Consider the following 22,254-nt stretch of genomic DNA (forward strand, 5'->3'; position numbering starts at 1 on the left):
TCCACCACAGAAATGTGGGGAAAATGTTTTTTTTTTTTACAATTTGTTAGGTTTGCAAGGGATTCTGGGTAACAGAAATCGGTGGGAGGCAGTCAAGTCACCCCATCCTGGATTCCCCTGGGTGTCTAGTTTAAAAAAATGTATAGGTTTCCTAGGTTTCCCTAGGTGCCGGCAGAGCTATGGTTCAAAAACTACAGCTAGGCACTTTGCCAAAAAAGGGTCATTTTTCACTGTGAAATTGAGGTGTGTCCACGTTGCGTTTTGTGCCGTTTACTGTCGCGGGCACTAGGCCGGCCCACACAAGTGAGGTACCATTTTTCTCGAAAGACTTTGGGGAACGCAGGGTGGGTGGAAATTTGTGGATCCACACAGATTCCAGAACTTTCCACCATAGAAATGTGGGGGAAATGTGGTTTTTTGGACAGTTTTTTAGGTTTGCAAGGGATTCTGGGTAACAGAACCTGGTGGGAGGCAGTCAAGTCACCCCATCCTGGATTCCCCTGGGTGTCTAGTTTTAAAAAATGTATAGGTTTGCTAGGTTTCCTTAGGTGCCGGGAGAGCTATGGTTCAAAAACTACAGCTAGGCACTTTGCCAAAAAAGGGTCATTTTTCTTTTTAATTTCAAAAGTATTTTATGAGTTGTTTCCAAATAAAGCAATACATACAGTACATCAAATGAAAGGACATAAGGAATAGACATGCGAAAATAAAGCAAAATAGCAACACTAAAACAACAAAAGCATTAAGTAATCAGGTGAGTGTGGCAGAATATCACATTTTCATACACAAGTATTGCTTGGCTAGTGTCATCCAGCCACTAAAGAGATTAACAATTTCACAAAGTGTGACTGTATAATCAGCAAGAAGTATCTTAGCTCAGGGAAAAGAACGACTTGGGTATCGGTGTGGACCAATGATCTATAGAGTGGTGCCATTAGTCTGGTGAAACGAACCCTAGTGAGAGTATTCAGTGGGGAGATTAGTTTATCAGGACTACTGTGGTTCATGGCAGTCTGTGCGAGTTAAAATAGAGATCAAGAGTGTCCCACATGTGTCTGATAGGGGCTTTCCATGGTGAATTCTGGAGAGCTATGCTGTCAGCCCCCCTTACGTTGGTGACCCAGTGTAACCAACATTTAAAGGATGCTTTGCGTGTATCTTTCCAACTGTTGAGTATGATCTTAACTGCTGCTGTTAGAAGTAGGTCCAGAAGCGCCCTTTTTTTTTCATTGACTCTGCTCTGAGGTGACCGAATACCAGTGTCGACAGATCTCTACTAGGGTAGTATGAGAAGAGTTTAGATATGAATTCGAAGACCTTATCCCAAAAGGGTACCACACATTCGAACAGAATTAGTAAGTGTTCCAGGTCACCTATTTTATCATTACAATTCCAGCAGATGGGATCTTCACGTATTTTGTGAGTGTGTATTCGGGCTGGTGTCCAGTAGGCCTTAAGCAGTAACCAGAACTTCGTCTGGGAGAGTACAGGGCTGATTTTATTCCTCATGACTGAGTTCCAAGTTTTGGACCTGTCCGTCTCCGAGATCGGGAAGGAGGAGTGTAACTCCCAGAAGGATGTGAGCTTCTTATTGAGAGTAGACTGCTGTGGGTGTATTAATCTATAAATCCAGGAGACCTGGTGGAGTAAACGGTGTAGTTTTGACAAATATTGTGGGAGGGAAGGGGGTAGGGTTGATAGTTTCGCTTTAGTTAATGCAGCCTTTATTTTTAGGAAATTGTAGAATTCGATTGGATCTAGGTTGTATTTAGGCTGTATTTCCTTAAAAGTTAGTGGGTGGGCTCCGTTGAAGAGTTGCTGGGGAAAATAGGGGAAATGGACAATTATTTAGGTTTGCAAGGGATTCTGGGTAACAGAAACTGGTGGGAGGCAGTCAAGTCACCCCATCCTGGATTCCCCTGGGTGTCTAGTTTTCAAAAATGTATAGGTTTGCTTGGTTTCCCTAGGTGCCGGCAGAGCTAGGGTTAAAAAACTACAGCTAGTTACTTTGAAAAAAAAGGGTAATTTTTCATTGTGAAAATGTGGTGTGTTTTGAACCGTTTCCTGTCGTGGGCACTATGCCTACCCACACAAGTGAGGTATCATTTTTATTGGGAGACTTAGGGTAATTCAGATTTGTAAAGCAACTGTTATTACCTATTGACTTTCGATGCATTTCTGCCTTCCAAATGGAAGACATTGTGTAAACAAGCATTTACAATGCAATGGTCTCGGCATTGGTAAAGTTAGAGCTATTGGCATTGCTCATGACATTATTTTTGTTTATGTTTTTGTTGTTAAAACATTTAACCTCTTCAGTGCCCATGACGAGATAGTCTCGTCATGGAGCACGGTTGCGCTGTGCCCATGACGAGACTATCTCATCATGAACCCCACCCACTAGTGCAACGCCCGGCACAGGAGGGGGAAAGGGCGTGGCACTGAAGGGGTTAAAGAAACGGCATTGTTATTTACAATGTCAATAGCTTAATCACTCTCAAATGCGAGACCTATTGCATTTGCACCCACACACAGAGCCACTGAGTGCTGACCGGACAGAAGCAGTGAACGGGCAGGAGCAGTGAACGGGCAGGAGCAGTGACGGTGCAGGAGCGGTGACGGTGCAGGAGCGGTGACGGTGCAGGAGCGGTGACGGTGCAGGAGCGGTGACGGTGCAGGAGCGGTGACGGTGCAGGAGCGGTGACGGTGCAGGAGCGGTGACGGTGCAGGAGCGGTGACGGTGCAGGAAAAGTGACGGTGCAGGAGAAGTGACGGGACAGGAGAAGTGACGGGACAGGAGAAGTGACGGGACAGGAGAAGTGACGGGACAGGAGAAGTGACGGGACAGGAGAAGTGACGGGACAGGAGAAGTGACGGGACAGGAGAAGTGACGGGACAGGAGAAGTGACGGGACAGGAGAAGTGACGGGACAGGAGAAGTGACGGGACAGGAGAAGTGACGGGACAGGAGAAGTGACGGGACAGGAGAAGTGACGGGACAGGAGAAGTGACGGGACAGGAGAAGTGACGGGACAGGAGAAGTGACGGGACAGGAGAAGTGACGGGACAGGAGAAGTGACGGGACAGGAGAGGTGACGGGACAGGAGAGGTGACGGGACAGGAGAAGTGACGGGACAGGAGAAGTGACGGGACAGGAGAAGTGACGGGACAGGAGAAGTGACGGGACAGGAGAAGCGACGGGACAGGAGAAGCGACAGGGCAGGAGAAGCGACGGGACAGGAGAGGTGACGAAGCAGGAGTGGTGACGGGGCAGGAGAACTGATGGGGCAGGAGAACTGATGGGGCAGGAGAACTGATGGGGCAGGAGAACTGATGGGGCAGGAGCGGTGTTTAGGCATGAGCAGGAGAGGTGACCGGGCAGGAGCGGTAAACGGACAGGAGCAGTGAATGGACAGGAGCAGTTAACAGGGCAGGAGAAGTGATGGGGAAGGAGAAGTGACGGGGCAGGAGAAGTGACGGGGCAGGAGAAGTGACGGGGCAGGAGCAGGAGTGCTGATCGGACAGGAGCAGTGAACGGGCAGGAGCGGTGAAAGGGCAGCAGAAAACGCTTGAGGCACCCAAGGAAGTGTAGGTTTAAAGGTTCAATGTCTGTGACTAGAGTAGGTGCACCTTCTTTCTTCCAAAGAACCAACCCAGAACATAAACATGGGCAGAACTGTCTGATGGGAGGGATGCAGTTAATTTAGAGTACCTGGGACAGGTCCCACAGAGTCACTTTGATCATAAGAGAACTGCACAATCCACACACCCCAAACGGAGGGGCTCGGGGTCAGAGGGCGATGTTTAGAACCAAAATAGGCTCTGGATGGAAAGTGCAGAGCCTGTGGTGGGTGGAAAGGCCCTGCATGGGGCACTGCTCGGCAATAACATTGACTGGGAGCAACTGTTGGGTGGAGGGAGCAGTATCTGTGCGGGAGATCATATGTCCTACTTGATCACGGAGGGGACTTCGTGGGTAAATATCTGAGGTGGCAGGGGCACATAATGGCAGTGGAATGACTGGATGGGACAAAATCATACCTACGGTGGTGACAATTTCTGGAGGGTGCAATTTCTGGAAGGTACAATAATCAAGGGGTGTCATAAGACCCCTTCCCCCTCCCGGGTGCCTACAAGGGGGGGGGGTCATTCTCCCTGGCGGGGTGTGGGGGGGGGGGGTTGTCTGGAGTTTACACCCTGCTATACTCTAGTGGTGCTGGGGGGCGCAATGCAAGAGACTATATGTTGAGTGAGGGGGGTGGGTGCTAACTCTGGCGCTCTGTCACCCCTCCCCCGAGCTCCCACAGTGCCCCGCGCGCGACCCCAGCTCACCCCCGCTGTCTCCCATCCCGGGGGGCGGGGTCGCTCGCTGTTGCCGGGTGCCCCCCCTCCCCGGTGTGAGCCGCTCCTTGCGGGCTGCCGCCGGGTCGTCCGCACTCCTTTCCCGCCGCTATCTCCCAGGGCTCCGTCAGCCGGGCCCCGCAGATGCCACTGCGTTCCCTGCCAGAAATGTACAATTTGACGAAGGAAACATCCCCCAAACCTCCTGCAACGCTAAGCACCTTAAACCTAGAGGCGTGGACGACGCCCTACCTCTCATTCCCCATCACAACCTTGGCTATACACACACTACAGTTTCAGGGTGTGAATAACCTCCAGTGCGCATGCGTGGAAAAACCAAAACAAGGAAGGCTGTGGGCGTGTGGCACCTCCGGGGACAGAAACAGCAGGGGCTGTGGGTGAAGCATGGAGACGGGCATACGGTCACTATGGCAACCAGCTTTTATTACAATAACGAAGATGTGGGGAGGAGAAGGAGAGGATTGGGAGGGGCTTCTCGTGTGGTGGCAGTAATCGAATTGGGGGGTCGTGCTGCGAGTGATCTTCAATAACAAATTCGGAGGATTGCAGACACTTTACACATTACTTCTTAAATCCGCTTCACACTTGCATACTTGGGTTCCTTAACATTATTAGTAAAAACAAAATTAATTCGTTGGACCCTCAATGTCAAACAGACATGACCTTCCTTCGAAGCATTTTGATCAACAAATCATAACAGGAACGAACAACACGGGAGCCAGCAGGGTGAGAGGACGCCATTAACGCCGCCGCCTTTCTCCGAGGCAAAGCAGAAATGCCTCGGAGAAAGGCAGCGGCGTTTTCGGATTCGGGGCGTGTTTTTCTTTTCTCTCCTCTAGCCATTGGCTGGAGGAGATAATCAGAAAAGTTGAAAAAAACACGCCCCCGAATCCGAAAAGGACGGGGCCTGTTCGGAGTGACGAAGCTCTTCTCCAATGGCTGGCCAGCATTCAAGAGGCCAGCCAATGGAGAAGAGGGGAGAAGAGGGGAGGGTGCATGCCCCTCTTCTCCAAAACATTAATTCTCCGACTTCCGGTTCTGCCTTCGGCAGACTGGATGGTCCTCGACCTAAAAAGAAGTCGTTTTGAAAAATGACCGATAATTCTCATGCTACTATGAGTATTCCCAATTTCGAAAATGTGCAAATATCTACTGTTTCTAAACTCTATAATTTGTTCCCATTTCAGAAATACATAGGTGCCTTTCATACCGATTTTTCCATGTATACATTTTCCCACAATAATTGCTATATACCCGGTACATAATAAAAAGCCATTGTAAATTGCTGCTCAGTTTTTGACTCTGGGTTCGTCGGGATCTTGGTGAACCGACAAGTCCTCTATATCCCCACAACCAGTAAGCTACAGCGGATGTAACGGTATATTGCTTTCAAAGAGCTGTCATAATTCGAAGAAGTTACAGGTGAAAACGTTGACACTAAAGGCTGTTTTTTTCAACTAATTTTTAATTTCTCCTATATTTAACTGTTAGTTTCTATAAAGAAACGTTGATGGATCTACACAAATGACCCCTTGCTGAATTCAGAATTGTGTCTACTTTTCTAAAATGTATAGCTTTCCAGGGTCCATTATTGCTTTCATACCCATTTTTACCATTAATTGGAAGGAGGCTGAAAGCACAAAAAATAGGCTATGTCCCAGAAAAATGCCAAAACCGTGTAAACTTTTTTGGTTTTCTGACAAAAGTCTGTCATTCCCTAAAAGCTGGGAACATTTTGATTTCAGCCCCACAAACCCTTTTTTGATACCATTTGCAGGGAAAAACCCAGACACTTTCATTTACAGCCCTTTTTTCCAATTTTTCCAAAAAAATACAAAATTTAGCTGTATTTTGGCTAATTTCTGGGACCCCACGGGGGAATCCACAAACCCTGGGTACCTTTAGAATCCCAATGATGTTGGAAGAAAAGGACACAAATTTGGCGTGGATACCTTATGTGGCCAAAAGGTACAGGGGCCTAAGCGCGCACTACCCGAAACAGCCAAAAAAAGGCTTAGCACAGGGGGGGGGGGGGGAGGGGGGATTTAGGCCTAGCAGCGAAGGGGTTAAGCTAGAATGTACCAGGCAACAACTCGCAGTCTATGGTTAAGTGGGAGGTTCTAAAAATCAATCCCACCCCATTTTCCATGTCGTGGACAGTGCTAAAAGGCTATATAAACAACATGTGAAATGCTAAACAAGAATAAAAGAACTTCAAACAAAACAAATAAATAGCAATAAAACGTAACATAAAACACCATGTAAAATAATTTAAAGCACAACACTACATTTAATGATAACCAGAACCAAACACAGTGGTACTATTTTACTACTAGGATGGAAAGCAATGAATGGAAGATGAGTAGAATGATTGAAGAACCAGAAACAACAGGGTACAGGAATTATTATGAGAGTTTATTTTCACGTACTTCTTATGCCCAAGTCTCTTCAGTCTTTTTTTTTTTTGTCCTCATCAAGCAATATTTATTGAAGTTTGGAGGAGTCAGAGGCCCCTTTATCCGCTCTATACCAAATACCCTGTAACCATACGGTGGCGCGTATGGGAAAATATAGCTTTGTCCTCTGGGGACCCTTTTTGTCCATCTTCAGGCACACAATTTTTTGGGGGGGGAGAGCTAGTCATTCTGACTACTAAGTTCAAGGCACGGCTTGAAATCGTTGTTACCTTTGCCTTAATCATTGGACGCCCTGACGTTCAAGTGGATGCATCTTTCCCAAATATTCCAAAATTTGTTTTTCTTACTCTCCTTCCCCTGCTTATCTAGTTTATAAAACCTTAGTATGGAGTTTAGCCATTCACTGTGTAAAGGTGGTGAAGGTTTTACCCAGTTGATACATATTTCCCTTCTGGCTAACAATGTTAGTAAGAAAGTGAGGTTTTCCTGGCCCTTAGTCATTTTGGGAGGGTGTGTGTTATTGTAAATCCCAAAGATAACCATTTCCATGCTTACCTCTATGGGCTGTTCCAAAACATCCGAGAGGGTCTTACCAATCTGTTCACAGAATTCCTCCAATTGGATGCAGTCCCGGAACATGTGGAGGTCGTCTGCCTTTTCATCCCCACATTTAGGACACATTGTTGCTGTTGAACTTGATAATCTTTTTGGGGTCCGATACGATCTATGCACCGTGAAAAGATGGTTTTACTTCAATGGGGCTGATTTTACTACAAGCCCAAAAATTTCCATTGAGGTGTCTAGGCCTGGCATGGCTTTTCCCCGGATTTCATGTGGGGCTATATATTCTGTTTCGCCAGCTCTTATAAGGGCCCAGTACCAGGTTGAAATTTCCTTTTTTTTTAAATTTTGAGTTCAATAGTTTTTGCTCAATGTCGTCATCCCCAAGCAATTTTTCCTTTATGCCTTTTATCCAACTATTTAATTGGCAGTATTTAAATCTGGCTAGCGATCCCGGAGTCCATTCATTCAGGGTCTCCCATTCTATGATTTTGTTATTTTCTATCATTTGGTCCCAGTAGTTTATATTTCCATCCCTCAGGGGGGTCACTAGTCCGTCTTTTAGGCAGTCGGGGGTGCCAGGGGAATCCCAGATTGGTGCGTACTTGCTGTAGTAGGGGATTTTTAACGTCGTCCTTATTCCATACCAGGTTTTTGCTGCTGAGTCTTTAGTTTTATCTTTTTGAAGTATTTGGGATGTCCAAATTTGTAGAGATAATGATCTCCGTCAGGGCCGATTAGGGCTTTCAAGTATGTTGGCCATGTTTCCCATTTATCCAGAAGTCTCCTTATGTTTTTGAACTGGAAGGCTCTGAAGTACTCAAGTACATCTGGGCTGGCAATACCTCCCTGGGCCTTGTTTCTTCTTAGTTTTTTCCAGCCTATTCTTACCCCCTTGGCTGCCCAGATGAAGCTAGATAGATCCCCTTGCAGCTTTTTTATCTGCTCTGTCTTAAAATCTAACGGGATAGAACTAAATAGGTATGTAAGTTTTGGCAGTATATTCATTTTGATTAAATTAGACTTCCCTAAGAAAGATATTTGTAAACCTGACCAAGCCTTGAGGAGTTTCCTTGCATCTTTATGAATTCTAGCAAAGTTTATGCTGGCAATCTCTTCTATATCTTTTGTATACTCTATTCCCAGGTACTTTATTTTATCCTTCACCAGAGGGTTTCCAGAAAGTGTGCTCCATTCTAACATTTCCGATTTAGTTTGGTTCACCAGATATCCAGAGAATACCCCAAACTGGTCTATAATCTCCTCTATCTTTGGGAATGAGCTGTTTAGGTTGCCAGTGAAAATCATTAAGTCGTCCGCATACAAGGAGACTTTTTTTCCCCCCAATCCTGATGTTTAAAAGGTATAATCCCCTCTTCCTTTCTCAAGAGACACGCTAAGGTCTCTATGTACAAATTAAAAAGGAGAGGGGAGAGGGGGCACCCCTGCCTTGTACCTCTCTTAATCTGTATGCTGTCTGTGAGAGCGTCGTTGACCAAGATTCTGGCAACAGGATTTTTATATATATTTATTATTGCGCTCTCAAAATTATCCCCAGGAGTAAACTTGACAAGGGTGGCGTTCAGGAAAGGCCAGCTAACTCTGTTGAACGCTTTTGCAGCGTCAAAAGTAATAACTGCCAGTGGTGCGTGATAGTGGGTTACTATGTCTATGGTACTAATGAGCTCACGCGATAGCTCGTACATTTGTCTGCCTTTAATAAGCCTTTTTGATTTGAGTGGATCAGGGACCCTGCCACCACCCCTAATCTTTTGGCCAAAACCTGTGTGTAGATCTTGTAGTCGGAGTTTAAAAGATAAATAGGCCTGTATGATTCACATTTGGCTGGGTCCTTTCCTGGTTTTAGTATAACACTCACTATTGCTTCATTCCACAAGTTTGGGAGATCTTTTTTTCCTAGGAATACCTTGTTTAAGAGATCTGTAAGGGGAGATAATAGTACTTCCCTTAAAGACAAATAAATTTAATTTGGTAGTGCATCCGGGCCTGCCGCTTTTCCTCTCTTTAGGCCTTTTATTACGTCTAAAACTTTTTCTCTGGAGATCTCCTAGTTGAGTTCATCTTTCTGTTCCGGGGAGGCCGCAGGGATCGATATTCTATCTAAAAAAGCTTGTATTTGCTCTTTGGAGCAAAATATTTCTTCCCTGTACAGTTTGTCCAAAAATTCTTGCCTGATTTCGGAGTTTTCCAAGCAGTATCCAGGTTGGCCTTCCTTCTGTATCCTTGCGACCCTGTTCCGCGTTAGTTCGTTTTTTGTTTTCCATGCCAGGATCCTCCCGCAACCCTCTCCATAGTCATATTGTGATAATTTACTGGCTTCCCACTTGTCCTTAACTATTGTTTCAAGGAAGTCACTTAGTTCTGCCTTTTTTCCGTTCATTTTTTCCTCTATTTTCGCGCTCTCTTTAGTGGTGGTTACTTTCCTGAGCTCTGCCTCCATAGTCACAAGTTCTCTTTCAGTTTGTTCAATATAGGTCTTTTTCTTCTTATTTTTGTGCCCCGCAATGTTTAAGACTCTCCCTCTGATAAAAGCTTTATATGCGTCCCAGGCTATTTGTTTTGTTGTACCTTCTTTGTTCAGTTGGAAGAACAGTTCTGTCTCTTCGGCTAACTTATCCGTGCAAGATGGATCTAGAAATATACTTTTATCCACTGTCCACCTCTGAGAGGAAGGGGAAGTTTTTAGGATCAGACTGAGTTGCACTGCTGAGTGGTCTGAGATGTGCTCTGGTATATGCTCGACTTGCTTAGTACATTCCACCAGGCATCTGCTGACCAGAAAGAAGTCAATTCTGGAAGCATGGCCAAGCCTTTTATTTTTTAAGGTAAATTTGTGGTATTTATTTCCTTTTTCCTTCAACACATCTACAATCCCCAGATCCTTAATGTACAACCCGACCCATTCTCTCATTCTCAGTAGATTAGGGAGGCTTTTTGCTGGGTGACTATCCTCTTTAGGATTTAATAAAATGTTAAAGTCCCCACCCAATATTATTGGCGCTTGGGCTGTCAATAGATGAGAATATAGCTTTTGAAGCGGTTCAGGGTCATCCAGATTGGGGCCATAGTAGCCCACCAATGTGTAGGAGTTGTTATACAACCTTGCTTTCACAATGACCCATCTTCCCTTTTTATTTATTTCTGCTTTTTCAATGACTGCTTCAAGGATTTTTTTAATAGAATTGCCACGCCTTTTACATTGCAGTCTTGATTTGTGCATATACAATGTTCTATCCAGCTTTGATTTTTACAGATCATACCCCATTCTTCCTTTGTTAGGTGCAATTCTTGTACTATAATTATTTCACAATCAATGTTTTTTAAGTATTCCAGGATCTGTAATCTCCGTTTTTTATTCTTAGCCCATTTATATTCCACGTTAAGATGTTAAACCTATTTTCTTTGGGCTCCTTACCAGCGACTAGCATCTTTTTTTAATCCGTTGTGTTCCACTTGTGGGCCTTCTTCCTCCTCTTGATTAGTCTTTAGGACTTTTTTCTTTTTTTTTTTTCCTTTTTCCCCCATTTTGCTCCCCACCCAGTGCTGTGATTTTTTTCTTTTTCAAAGTTTTTTGGTGAGCATTCTGTACAGTGTGCCTCCCCCCCTCCCTGGAGAAGCCTCCTTTTCCTTCTTTCTTCTGGGCAGATTTTCCACCCTTTTGAGCTCCTTGCCCTACAGTTAGAATATGGGTTTTCTATCTATCACCTGCAGATCTTATGTTTATGACCTTAAGGGTTGTCTTTCTCATGCGTTTTAATTTTCTCAATGAGCATTTCAACTTCCTTCAGATCTCTCATATTAAGCATTTTATTGTCCCACATGATTCTCAATGAAGCTGGGAAGCGCATTTGAACATTAGTACCCAGTGCCCTTAGTTGTGGCATATGCAGGCTCAGCTCCCATTGCCTATCTTGAGTCGTTCTTGATATATCTGACCTGATCCTGCAGGTCCAGTCATCTTTGGAAAAAGAGACTGTTTTTAGGCTATCACTCAAGATTTTCTCCTTCAGGGAATAGGTCATAAAGTTAATCAAAATTTTCCTAGGGTTCTTTCTAGACTTCCCTTTCCTGAAGGGGTCTCGGTGTACCCTCTGAAAGTCCTCAGCGAGGTTGGCAGATTTGGCCCAGGGGATTTTCTCCTCTAGTAGCTGGATCGTGAATCCCTTAATATATCTTCTCCTTCCATGCCTTCTGGCACATTTAAAATTTTGAGGTTATTCCTCCTAGCGTGGTTTTCCAGGGATTCCATTCTTTCACTAATCTCAGTTTCTCTGGTCTTTAACCTGGTTATCGCCTTGTAGTTTGCCTCCGTCTTCTTGTTCAGTGCCTCTACCTCGCCCTCCACATGCGTCACTCTGTCTATGAGGGTATTTATTTTTTGATCTAATGCCTCACAGTCTTCTTGTATCTTGGTCTGATTCCTTTCAGAGATCGCAAACTTTGCTCTCTTCTTCTTCATCATTTCTTCCAGGAGTTTTTCTGTGTGTGGACCACTGGATGGTATTGGGTCTTGTCTAGCACCTGGAGTGTTGTCTGCTGCTCTGTCAGGGGTGGCACTCTCAGGGGCACACTCAGGGAATTTCCCAAGTACTTCCACTTCTAGTGTAGAGAGAATTTGATATTTATTACTCGTCGTCAGACCTGCGCTCCCATCCTTAGGTTTCTCTGCCATTCTTATGTCTTTTGGTTCTATGGTGTTTACCGGGGGTGTAGTAGATGGCTGACTCCTTCCCTTCTCTGTTTTAAGGTCCTTCTCCTGAACCTTAAAGAAGGATCTTAGTGATGGAGTGATTTTTTGAGTGTTACAACGTCTTGGTGCTTTTAGGCTTGCACGGCTTGCTCTAGATAACGGCGCTTGTGGCTGCCCTGGGATGTGCTTCTTGTTTTGCCTTCTTAGTCCCTTGGGTGGCGAATCTACCAGTGGTTGAATTTTTCCTTTGGTGCTATTCGTTGTCTTTATGTCTGTGTCTGGCTTGGGCTTGGGCTCGGGCTCAGCGCTCCCCTTCACCAGAAGGTACCTACTTCTGAGGCTGTACCCTGCTACTTCAGTGGTTTCACCCCTCACACCTCTGCTAGTAGTAAAGGGGGCCTTAGTGCTTTCCAGGTTCTTTATTGCTGCTACCCCCCCCCTTTGGCTAACAGGGGGCCCTGGGCGAACTCCTTGTGTTGCTTCTACAGGTATTTTCCCTATACCTTTGCTTATTACAGTTAGCCTCCCAGAAGCATCAGAACCAAGCCCCGAGCCAGAGACCCTCTCACTTACCGGCTCACGCTGTCCTGCACGCTCCTTCCATCTCGCAGCAGCACAGCCAACTCCTCCAACCTTCACCTGGGCTGCTAGCTTCGCAGAGAGAGGAGCTGCCCCTCCTCTCTCTTCCGAGAAGCTTCCTCGTCCGTCGCCACCTCTCTCGCCCGGAAGGACACCCTGCACACAGCTTTCCTACTGTAGCAGAGTGCCCGGACTGTTTCTGCCCACACTCCGGGCGGGTAAGGTGCCGCCTCCTCGGGCTCCACTGCCCTAGGCTCCGTTTTCCCCGCTCCTCAATCCCCCCGCCAAGATCCAACACCGGCAGCCTTCACAGAGACGCGTCGCCACAGCACGAACAGCCACAGCGCTGTTCCAGCTCCCAGCTCGCCGGCGCTCAGGTGAGATCTTCGGATTGTTAAACACGTAGCCGCCATGTGAGCAACACCAGCTGCCACGGACTCCGTCTTCACCCTTAGTCGCCGTATGAGCAACGAGACGCGGGCCGTTATGACCTCCGCTCCGCTCGCTAATGGTTCCACGAGGTGATATCTGCCCTTCGGTTGCCTCGCCTCTTTCGCCCCTGGTCCTTGAACTTAATTCCTGAGGGCCTGCTCCGCCGGGGGTCACTTGTTATTACGGCGTTCCCATTCCGGTGTAGACGGTTATTTTTGCGCATTCTTCATGCACCTCTGGGCAAGGAGCTCCCGACCGAGCTCTTCAGTCGGCCGCCATCTTCTCCTTTCCCATCTAAAGGAATATGCTACTTACCAGTATGCATCTGTTCTTGGCATGTAGAGCTGCAGATCTACACACTGTGCATAGATCGCCATCTGGTGTTGGGCCCGGATGTTGCAGCTGTTTTTCTCTTGGAAAGTCTTTGGAAGTCACGAGGTATGTGACTCCTCCTTTGTATCGTATTGCGCATGGGCTTCGGCTTCATCCTCAGATTGTTTTTCACCAGCAGGGAACTGATGGAGCTTTGTAAGAAACAGGAAAGATGCCCATGTGTGCTGTATCTAAATAAGATAAAACTGGAACAGATAAAGGTAGCCGGGGAGGCGGGTGGGCGTGTGTAGATCTGCAGCTCTACTTGCCAAGAGCAGATGCATACTGGTAAGTAGCATATTCCGTTCGAGGCATATGAGCTGCAGATTACACACTGTGCATAGATTGTGTAGCAGTACCCCCTCTTAGCGGCGACCACCAGTATCTGTTGCAGTTGTTTGAAACAGTGTTTTAAGGACAGCCTGGCCCACACTAGCTTGTTGCTTAGTTTGCACATCTACACAATAGTGTTTAGTGAAAGTGTGCGGTGTAGACCATGTAGCTGCTTTCAGATTTCATCTATGGGGATGTTCCCTAAAAATGCCATAGAAGCCCCTATCTTATGTGTAGAGTGAGCTTTAGGGGGAACAGATAGCGTTCGTTTTGCTTTGTGGTAGCAAATCTGTATGCATTTAACAATCCACCTAGCTATCCCAGATTTGGAGATGGGGTTGCCTTTGTGTGGTGGTGAGAAAGACACGAATAATTGTTTGGTCTTTCGAAAATGTTGTGTTCTCTCCATGTAGTTGAGTAAAGCTCTTTTGTATTGTATTGTATTGTATGGAAGTCTTATATAGCGCAGCGGTCAGCCAAAGGGGATCCTGGCACTTAGAGACCAAGGTGGATTAGGTCAACGAGAGCAGGCTGAACTGTTAAACGGATGCATTACTTCCTATTTCTGGCAAATAGCCAGGTCTTTAGACTCTTCCTGAAACCTATGAGGGAGTCCGCTTGTCTGATGTTTTGGGGTAGCTCATTCCAGAGGCATGATGCTGCTGTACCAAAGGCCCTACCTCCCATCCTAGCCAATTTGAATCTGGCAGTAGATACCAAGCTTAGACAGGAGGATCGAAGAAGTCTATTGGGCTTGTACCAGGAGAATCTCTCTTGCAGGGCTATCGGGCCTGTGTTGTGCAGCGCTCTGTATACCATGCAAAGAGATTTAAAACTAATTCCATCTCTGATGGGCAGCCAGTGAAGGTCCCTTAGGGCCAGGGTGGCAGAAGAGCTACGCTGTCTGTTAAGAGCCAACTTGGCTACCATGGACTGGACTCTTTGCAGCCCCTGCAGGGTGTATTGAGGAGCACCCAAATACAGGGAGTTGACGTCTAGAGTGTGCAGAGCTCTTTCTGGTTTGTGGCTGGGAGAAATGACTTTAGGAAGGAATTTTTGATTAGTGCGGAGAACAACCTTATTATGATGCATTTGCAGAAACGGTTCTTGAATGGTGAGTGCTTGTATTTCACTGACCCTTCTGAGAAAAGCAATGGCTACAAGGAAAGCTGTTTTCCATGTTAAAAATTGAAGCTCGCATTTATGTAGAGGTTCAAATGGAGGACCCATTAGTCTTGTGAGAACGATGTTTTGGTTCCACACTGGTGAGGGTGGCACTCTAGGTGGAATTATTCGTTTGAGGCCTTCCATGAAGGCTTTTATGGCAGGTACTCTAATGAGGGATAGATGCTGTCTACTTTGTAGATACGCTGTATTGGCAGCAAGGTGTAGTCATAGACGTGTAGGCTAGGTTGCATCTTTGTAGGTGAAGTAAGTAGCCTATGATGTGTTGGATAGACACATCCAAGGGATTGATATTATTGTTGTGACAATAAATCACAAATCGTTTCCACTTGGCTGCTTAGCAAGCTCTAGTGGTAGGACGTCTAGCTTCTTTAATGACGTTCATACAGTCAGGGGGAAGATTAAGGTAGCCAAATTCTAGGATTTCAGGAGCCAGATCGCAAGGTTGAGCTGAGCTGGGTCCGGGTGCTCTCTATGGTTCTGGGTTAAGAGGCGCGGAGAGAGGTGTAATTTTTGGTGCGGAACTACGGAGAGTTCCAGCAGTGTGGTGTACCACGGTTGTCTGGCCCAAGTTGGAGCAACTAGGATGGGAGTTAGGGAGTGTTGCTGTAGTTTGAGCACCACTAATGGAATGAGTGGGAGAGGCAGAAAAACGTACGCAAATTTGCCTGACCAGTTCATCCATATTGCATTGCCTTTGGACAATGGGTGTGGGTATCTGGCGGCGAAGCTTGGGCATTAGGCGTTTTCGTGGGTGGCGAAGAGGTCTATTTGTGGTTGCCTCCACGTTTGAAAGAATGGTTGAAGAACTTGTGGATGAAGCTCCCACTCGTGGATTTGTTGAGTTTGACGGCTCAACAGATCTGCAATGGTGTTTTGGACTCCTGGGACATGTTGTGCTAGGAGAAAAATGTTTTGAGGTATGGCCCACCTCCATATGGTCTGTGCTAGCTGAGAGAGCTGCAGAGAGAGTGTGTGCCGCCTTGTTTTTGGATGTAGTACATTGCTGTCATGTTGTCTGTGCGGACTTAGACAGCCTTGCCTGAGACGTGTGTTTGAAAGGCTTTCAGGGCTAGAAATATGGCCAGTAACTCCAGATGGTTGATGTGGAGTAACTTTTGTTGAGGTGACCACCTGCCCTGCATGGTGTGATGTAGTAGATGAGCTCCCCAGCTGGAGAGCGATGCGTCCACTGTTAGAACTATTTGAGGAACCGGCTCTAGGAACGGTCGCCCTTTGGAAAGGTTTTTGGTGGTCCACCACTGCAGAGAGCGATGGGCACGACCGTCTACCAACACCAGATCTGTTAGCTGACCTTGAGCCTGGTTCCATTGGCGTGCTAGGCACTCTTGGAGAAGACGCATCTGGAGTCTTGCATGAGGTACTATGAATATGCAAGAGGCCATCATCCGTATAAGTTGCATAAACACTCGGGCTGGAAGTGAGTGTTGAGGTTGAAATTTGGCGCAAAGAGCTTGTATGCTTGCTATCCGGGCAGGGCTGGGGTAGGTTAACGCCTTTGAGGTGTCTATGGTGGCACCGAGGTATTGTTGTACGTGGGAGGGATGCAGATGGGACTTGGTGTAGTTCGAGGGCACAACGAATGGAAGTGTTTGTAATGTTTTTGCCCTCTTGAATCAATTTGTTGGCCTTATGATTATATTTATCAGGGAGGTGTTGCATGATTGTCTCCAGCTCATCATAATGTGCCCTGTCATATCTGGCTAGGAGCGCTTGGGTGCTAGTGATACGCCAGATGTTGGCCGCTTGGGACGCTGTCCGTTTACCAGAGGCGTCTAGGAGTTTAGACTCCTTATCTGGCGGTGGTGCCTCACCTGATGCCTGGGAATTGGCGCGTTTCCTCGCATCGGAGACTACCAGGGAGTCTAGTGGTGCGGGACCTTTAATATAGGGTGGGGTCTATTGGGGCGGCTTTATATTTTTTCTCAATACGTGGGTTAATGGCCCTAGCCCTAACTGGGTCTTTAAAAACATCCGGTGCGTGCTTAATAACTCCCTTAAGCATTGGCAGGATTGAGGTAGACCTGTGTGCAGTGTCGAATGTATCTAGAGGAAGTCCTCCTCTACGGGGTGGAGATCAACCCCGTGGTAGCGGGCAGCCCTATGGAGTAGTTAGTTAAAACCTATGGTGTCCTCTGGGGGGGAGGGTTTAGAAGGGTAAAGCTCGTCCTGTGGGACATTAGGGACGTCTGAGATGTTGTAGTCGTCCCATGGGTCTGGGGAGCCTGTAGGAGTAGGGTCCCCTATTGGTTGGTTGTCCGCCCCATCCCGTGTCGTAGATGTCGTCATCATCATCCTCATCTGGAGATGGTGTAGGAGAATGATGAGGTGGGAGGGAGAAGGAGGAGGAGGAGGAGGAATTCTCAAAAGGGGAGGTGGCAAAGTCTCTCCTTTCTGGTGGTGGAGCTGGTGCAGGCTTGTCCAGGCTTGTCCAGTGGTCTTTTTCAGGTGCTAAGTGACAAATGACCAGTCTTTGGATCTTTTACGAGGGTTTTTTGGTAAGGATCGGGTCGAAACAGTTCGTCTGTAAGGGGCAGATCCATCGGTGTCGATGGTGTCGGAGACGTGGGTTTTTTTGGCGTCGATTTGGCACTGGTTCTTGGTTTCGAACCGTGGGGTTCAACAGTGTCTTTTGACTTTCTTGGTTCCGAGGTGACTTTCGGCTTCGAGGTTTGGAAGTCGAGGTTTTTCGGCTTCTTGCTCGGCTCCGAGGGTGGTATGGGTGCCGAGGAGCCTGTGCCAGTCTTCGGCGCCGAGAGCTTAGGTGTCAAGCTCAGCGCGGACGAGGAAAGGGGCGTTTTCTTTTTCGGTGTCGGTGCCGATGAGGGTTTTTCGGCACCGAGGGTAGGCTGGCTCGAGCCCGAGCTGCCTGAAGGCTTGATGGGCTTTTTAACTGGGCCCGAAAGCGAGGTATGGGAAGCAGTCTTTTGGAGGGGGGTTTTGGGTCGGGGTCGACGTTTGTACTCACGCCCCTCTGTGCCGGAGTAATGTCCTCGACGTCGGAGTCGTCCGCTTCGGAAGCGCTGACGAGGCCCTCTTCGGTGGATGTTGTTCCGGGACATCGACGCCTTCTTCGAAGATGTCGTCGGGCATCGAAGTCGACGAGTGTGCCATTGTTCTCCGTGCTAGTCGGTCCTGGATCGTCTTCTTCGATAGGAAGGAGGCGCAAGCTGGACAGTCCCGTGCCTCGTGTTCTGGGGAGAGGCAGAGGTTGCACACCTCATGGAGATCGGTGTGGGGAAACTTCGACCCACATCGAGGACACTTCTTAAATGGAGTCCTTTCCATCAGCCAGGACCGAAGCCCATGTAGGCCCAAAGGCCTTCGTCGACGACCGAAATCGAAGACTTAGATTGTTGAGAGTCGCGTCGAGTGTGGAGAACGCGATCGAGACAATACCGTCGAAGGGGGGAGGATTGCGCGCCGAACAGGAAAAGTGGAACGGTTCTGAACTGGAGCGCGAAGAACACATCCGAGCCCGATGGCGGAAAAAAAACAATCTGAGGATGGAGCCGAAGCCCGTGCGCAATACGATCCAAAGGAGGAGTCACATACCTCGTGACTTCCAAAGACTTTCCAAGAGAAAAACTGCAACATCGGGCCCAACACCAGATGGCGATCTATGCACAGTGTGTAATCTGCAGCTCATATGCCTCGAACACATGTGTTTTTCCCAAGTCTCTTCAGTCTTACGACAGGAAGATTTTGAAGCATGAATAAATAAAAAGAGAAAAGAGTCCAAGTACAGAGGGACTTTTGAATGTGTTTTTTCCAAACTGGCCCTGAACTCTAGATCTAGAATCCAAATGAAAAGTTTACTAAAAAAGGTGTACGCCATATTGCTTCCTTGCAAATGACATCAGTTGCCTTAGATAGGCAGTAGAGGCTGCTTTTGACCAATTTGCTCGATTGTGGATTCCTACTAGGGAGGAAGAGTCATAAGGTCAGATAGTGAAGGATGTTCTGAATGTGATTGGAGCGACCACGATATATAGATGTGAGAGTATGACATATACACTTTGAACGCCTTCTTGACAGACTAGAGGTTTGTACAAATTCTGAAATCATACTTTAAATCTAAACTACAAAAGAGAATATGTAGTTCAACCATGGGAAATCTTGCTCCTGAACAATAGGCTTTAATTATTACCCAATTCAATGGCACATACGTTATCACTATTTGAAGGATTAAAGGGTGAGTAAAGACGCTGTGTTTCGAACTTCTGACCATAAGATCAAACACAGTGCAGTTCACGGGGCTACCACACCTGTCTATACAAGGCCCAGCTGTAAAGTTCAATTCTAGAATAACAGATTTTCCCAGTTTAAAAGGACCTTGAAGACAATTTAGGGATAACAATAGCGTAGGACTCTTTATCATAAAATGTTCATTAGCCAGCAACGTGATTAAACAAAGACGACTAGCTTAAGTTGACCAGAGTGATACAGTACTCAAATTTAGTTCTGTCACGGGCACCTTGTTGGTGTATTCATGAAGCCCTCACCCACCAACCTAGTTGGTGGCATGCTTCATCATCGGGCCCACCCAGTGACACCTAGTATGTCCCGGGTGTGCTACGACGCCTGATTACAGCGGAGCTGGTATATTGCTAAGAGTGCAGTGAGGTTGGTTGAGTTGTGATTTAAAACGGCTTGGTGGTGGTCCCAGCACCCGAGGGTAAATTAAATTTTAATAACTGGGCCGTCACCAGCGGTTAAAAGTAAGGCTACAGGACGCGTGAGGGTGGCGAGTTACAGTCCCCTGCGTCCTTCAGATGGTCGACATGTTTCAGCCAGTGCCTTAGAGTGTTCTGGCTTTCCTCAGGACCGTTTTTTTAAAAAGGTGTGGTGAAATAAAACAGACTTAGTGTTGTGGTACAGACTATGTGATACACTCACTAAGGCGTTTTTCTATATGTGAGAGGGGGACGACGGCGGGACAACAGGTACAAGGCAGGCACTGACCAGAAAGACTGGTCATCCCCTTACCGCTTCCCTCCAGGAAGCCTTGGCTAATAACCCAAAGCATAGGCATGAGAAGGGAATCCCCCTCTCACATATAGAAAAACGCCTTAGTGAGTGTATCACATAGTCTTTACACTATGAAATATACATAAACCAAATAAAAAAAGAAAATTGGTTTAACAAACAGAAATGCACCATGGCTCAAATCTTTATTTCTCCCCATACAAGGAAAAAATAACTAAAGGAACTCTTTCAGAGGCATATAAATTAAGATCTCCACTGCCATTATAAGGCAACCAAGGAGCTGAACAGCAAAACAACGCAGCACTCTTCATCACTCAAACCTTTCTCGGGGCTCTTCGAAAACTGCAAGGTCAAATTTACTCTGAAACTAAACCTATCCTAGTCAAGGTTTCTTCACTTTTACCAACTCGAACATCCCCTTGCACATTCAGTTAAGGTTAGCACAACTCTCTCCTCTTGGTATTTTACATGCACTGGTCTGGTCACTTCAGCTGCTTCACCTTGGGCTCCAATCGCACCTTTACTTTCCACTATGCCAACCTGACAAGAAACAACACACTATCAACTCTACCTCCTTCAGAACATAAATCCCTAATTCTTACATTGCAACTGTAGGACAAGAGCGCTTACTGTGGCCATTTCACATAATGATGTTGTGGATTTCTCTGGATTCGACTGAAAGATTTTGTGCACTAAATTTCTAAATGTATCCTAAGAACTTACACATTTCATGGCATTACTCCGCTCCACATATCCCTACACTGGGTCCCAATGCAAGCAGGAATAGTTTTCAAAATTTTGAGCATAACCTCTAAGGCACTCTGTTCTTTCACAACTATCAAATGTTCCAGTCACCACGTGCCTCTCTCTCAGGCTCTACTGTCTTCCTGAAAGGCTCTGAAGACTAACCTCTTCAGATTACAACTTGCACTTTACATGAGAAAGTTCCTATATTCACTGCAAGTTACACTGACGTGCACAGTTATCTTTTGTTTGTAATGTATTTACACAGCACTCCGTTGCCACTTGGCTACAGACTGCTATATACACTTTAAAAATATGTATCTACATTGAGTAAATAAAAATAATGTATATCACGTAGTCTCACAGCTCAATAGTAGGTTATATTAGTGCTAATGATTAACTATGTGCTGCTCATTTTTATCAACATCAAAACAATAAAATCCAGAATTGAGACTGATGGGATTTAAATGTTTGCCCTGTGGGGCTAGGTTCTGAGGCAGATGTGGCTCCCTAGAGCTCCGGAGTGGGTTCCTGAGGCCATAGCAGGGCTGAGATGTGGCTAATCGGGATAGTCCAATGGTGGATGAAGCATTTCTAGTCCCCAACTTTGAGGGCTGTCTTATGGAGCAAGCAGACATGAGAAGCCAGCAGAGCCCCTTCCATTCTCTAATGATGAGGAGACCAGATGGCACAGTGCTGATTACAAACCTGTGGAGGTGAGAGCATCAGGAGGGACACTCAGCTGAGAATAGACTGTTGCAGAAACAATCATATGGGGTGTCGCTATGGGACTGGCAGGAAATCTCTGTAGAGTAGTGGGCATAAAGAATGTTGCTCCTCTATTAAGCTTGTGGGAAGAGATGAGAGGCCACGGTACTTCTGTTTCACGTCATGCTAGAGGCAATTTTAGTGACTTGTCTCTGCTCCATTTCCATGACTTTCACATTTTTTATAGTGTGGAGGGCTTTAGAAGCAGTTTCCTCTGGAGATGGTTTATCAAAGTTTAACGGGAAGCGAAGGTGTTCAGCGGTAAAAGCGTATTCAGAGTAGAGACTGTGTTTAATAATGCATTTACTGTGTGAGTCATACAAAATGAATGCGAGGGAGAGACAGGAAGAGCAAGTGCCTGAATGGATTAGAGTAAGGATGGGAAGAAGAAAGGGAACGAGCAAAACAAAAAGAACCTATCTGTTTAAGCCACCTAGTTATTGCCATTGCCGTTTATCCCTGCAGAAACAGCTTCCACTACCCACCTTCCTCTTGACAAAAACACCCCTAGCCCAGATTAAAGCCAAATGTAGAATGACTTACCTGTTTGGTGTTATCACGCCTGTGTGACTCAGGGAGCGTCTGATCTGTGGACAAACAAAACAACGCTCATCAATTTGCGCTTTAAAATTATTACATTCCAATTATATACTGTGTCAAGGTCGGAATGCAATGTCTTCGATTAAGTGGATGAACCAAATGTTTTATGTAATTACAAAAATGCTCCCGTTTCATTTTTAGGTCTCGCCTGAGCCAGCGCTTTAGCGCTGCTCTCGCGAGA

The 22,254-nt window shown here is 46.4% G+C and overlaps 1 protein-coding gene across 3 annotated transcripts in view; it reads right to left on the reverse strand.

Moving 5' to 3' along the window:
• LOC146856521 (pleckstrin homology domain-containing family A member 3-like) overlaps window positions 1-22,254 on the reverse strand; it is a 125,737-nt gene that overhangs the window by 11,678 nt on the left and 91,805 nt on the right. For all 3 annotated transcript variants that reach the window (XM_085654692.1, XM_085654691.1, XM_085654693.1), the window contains exon 6: window positions 22,017-22,060. In XM_085654692.1, the coding sequence (XP_085510818.1) occupies window positions 22,017-22,060 (44 nt within the window). The remainder of the gene's footprint in view (window positions 1-22,016; window positions 22,061-22,254) is intronic.

Source organism: Triturus cristatus, chromosome 4_1 (genome assembly GCF_964204655.1).
Source record: "Triturus cristatus chromosome 4_1, aTriCri1.1, whole genome shotgun sequence".
NCBI classification, from domain to species: Eukaryota; Metazoa; Chordata; class Amphibia; order Caudata; family Salamandridae; genus Triturus; species Triturus cristatus.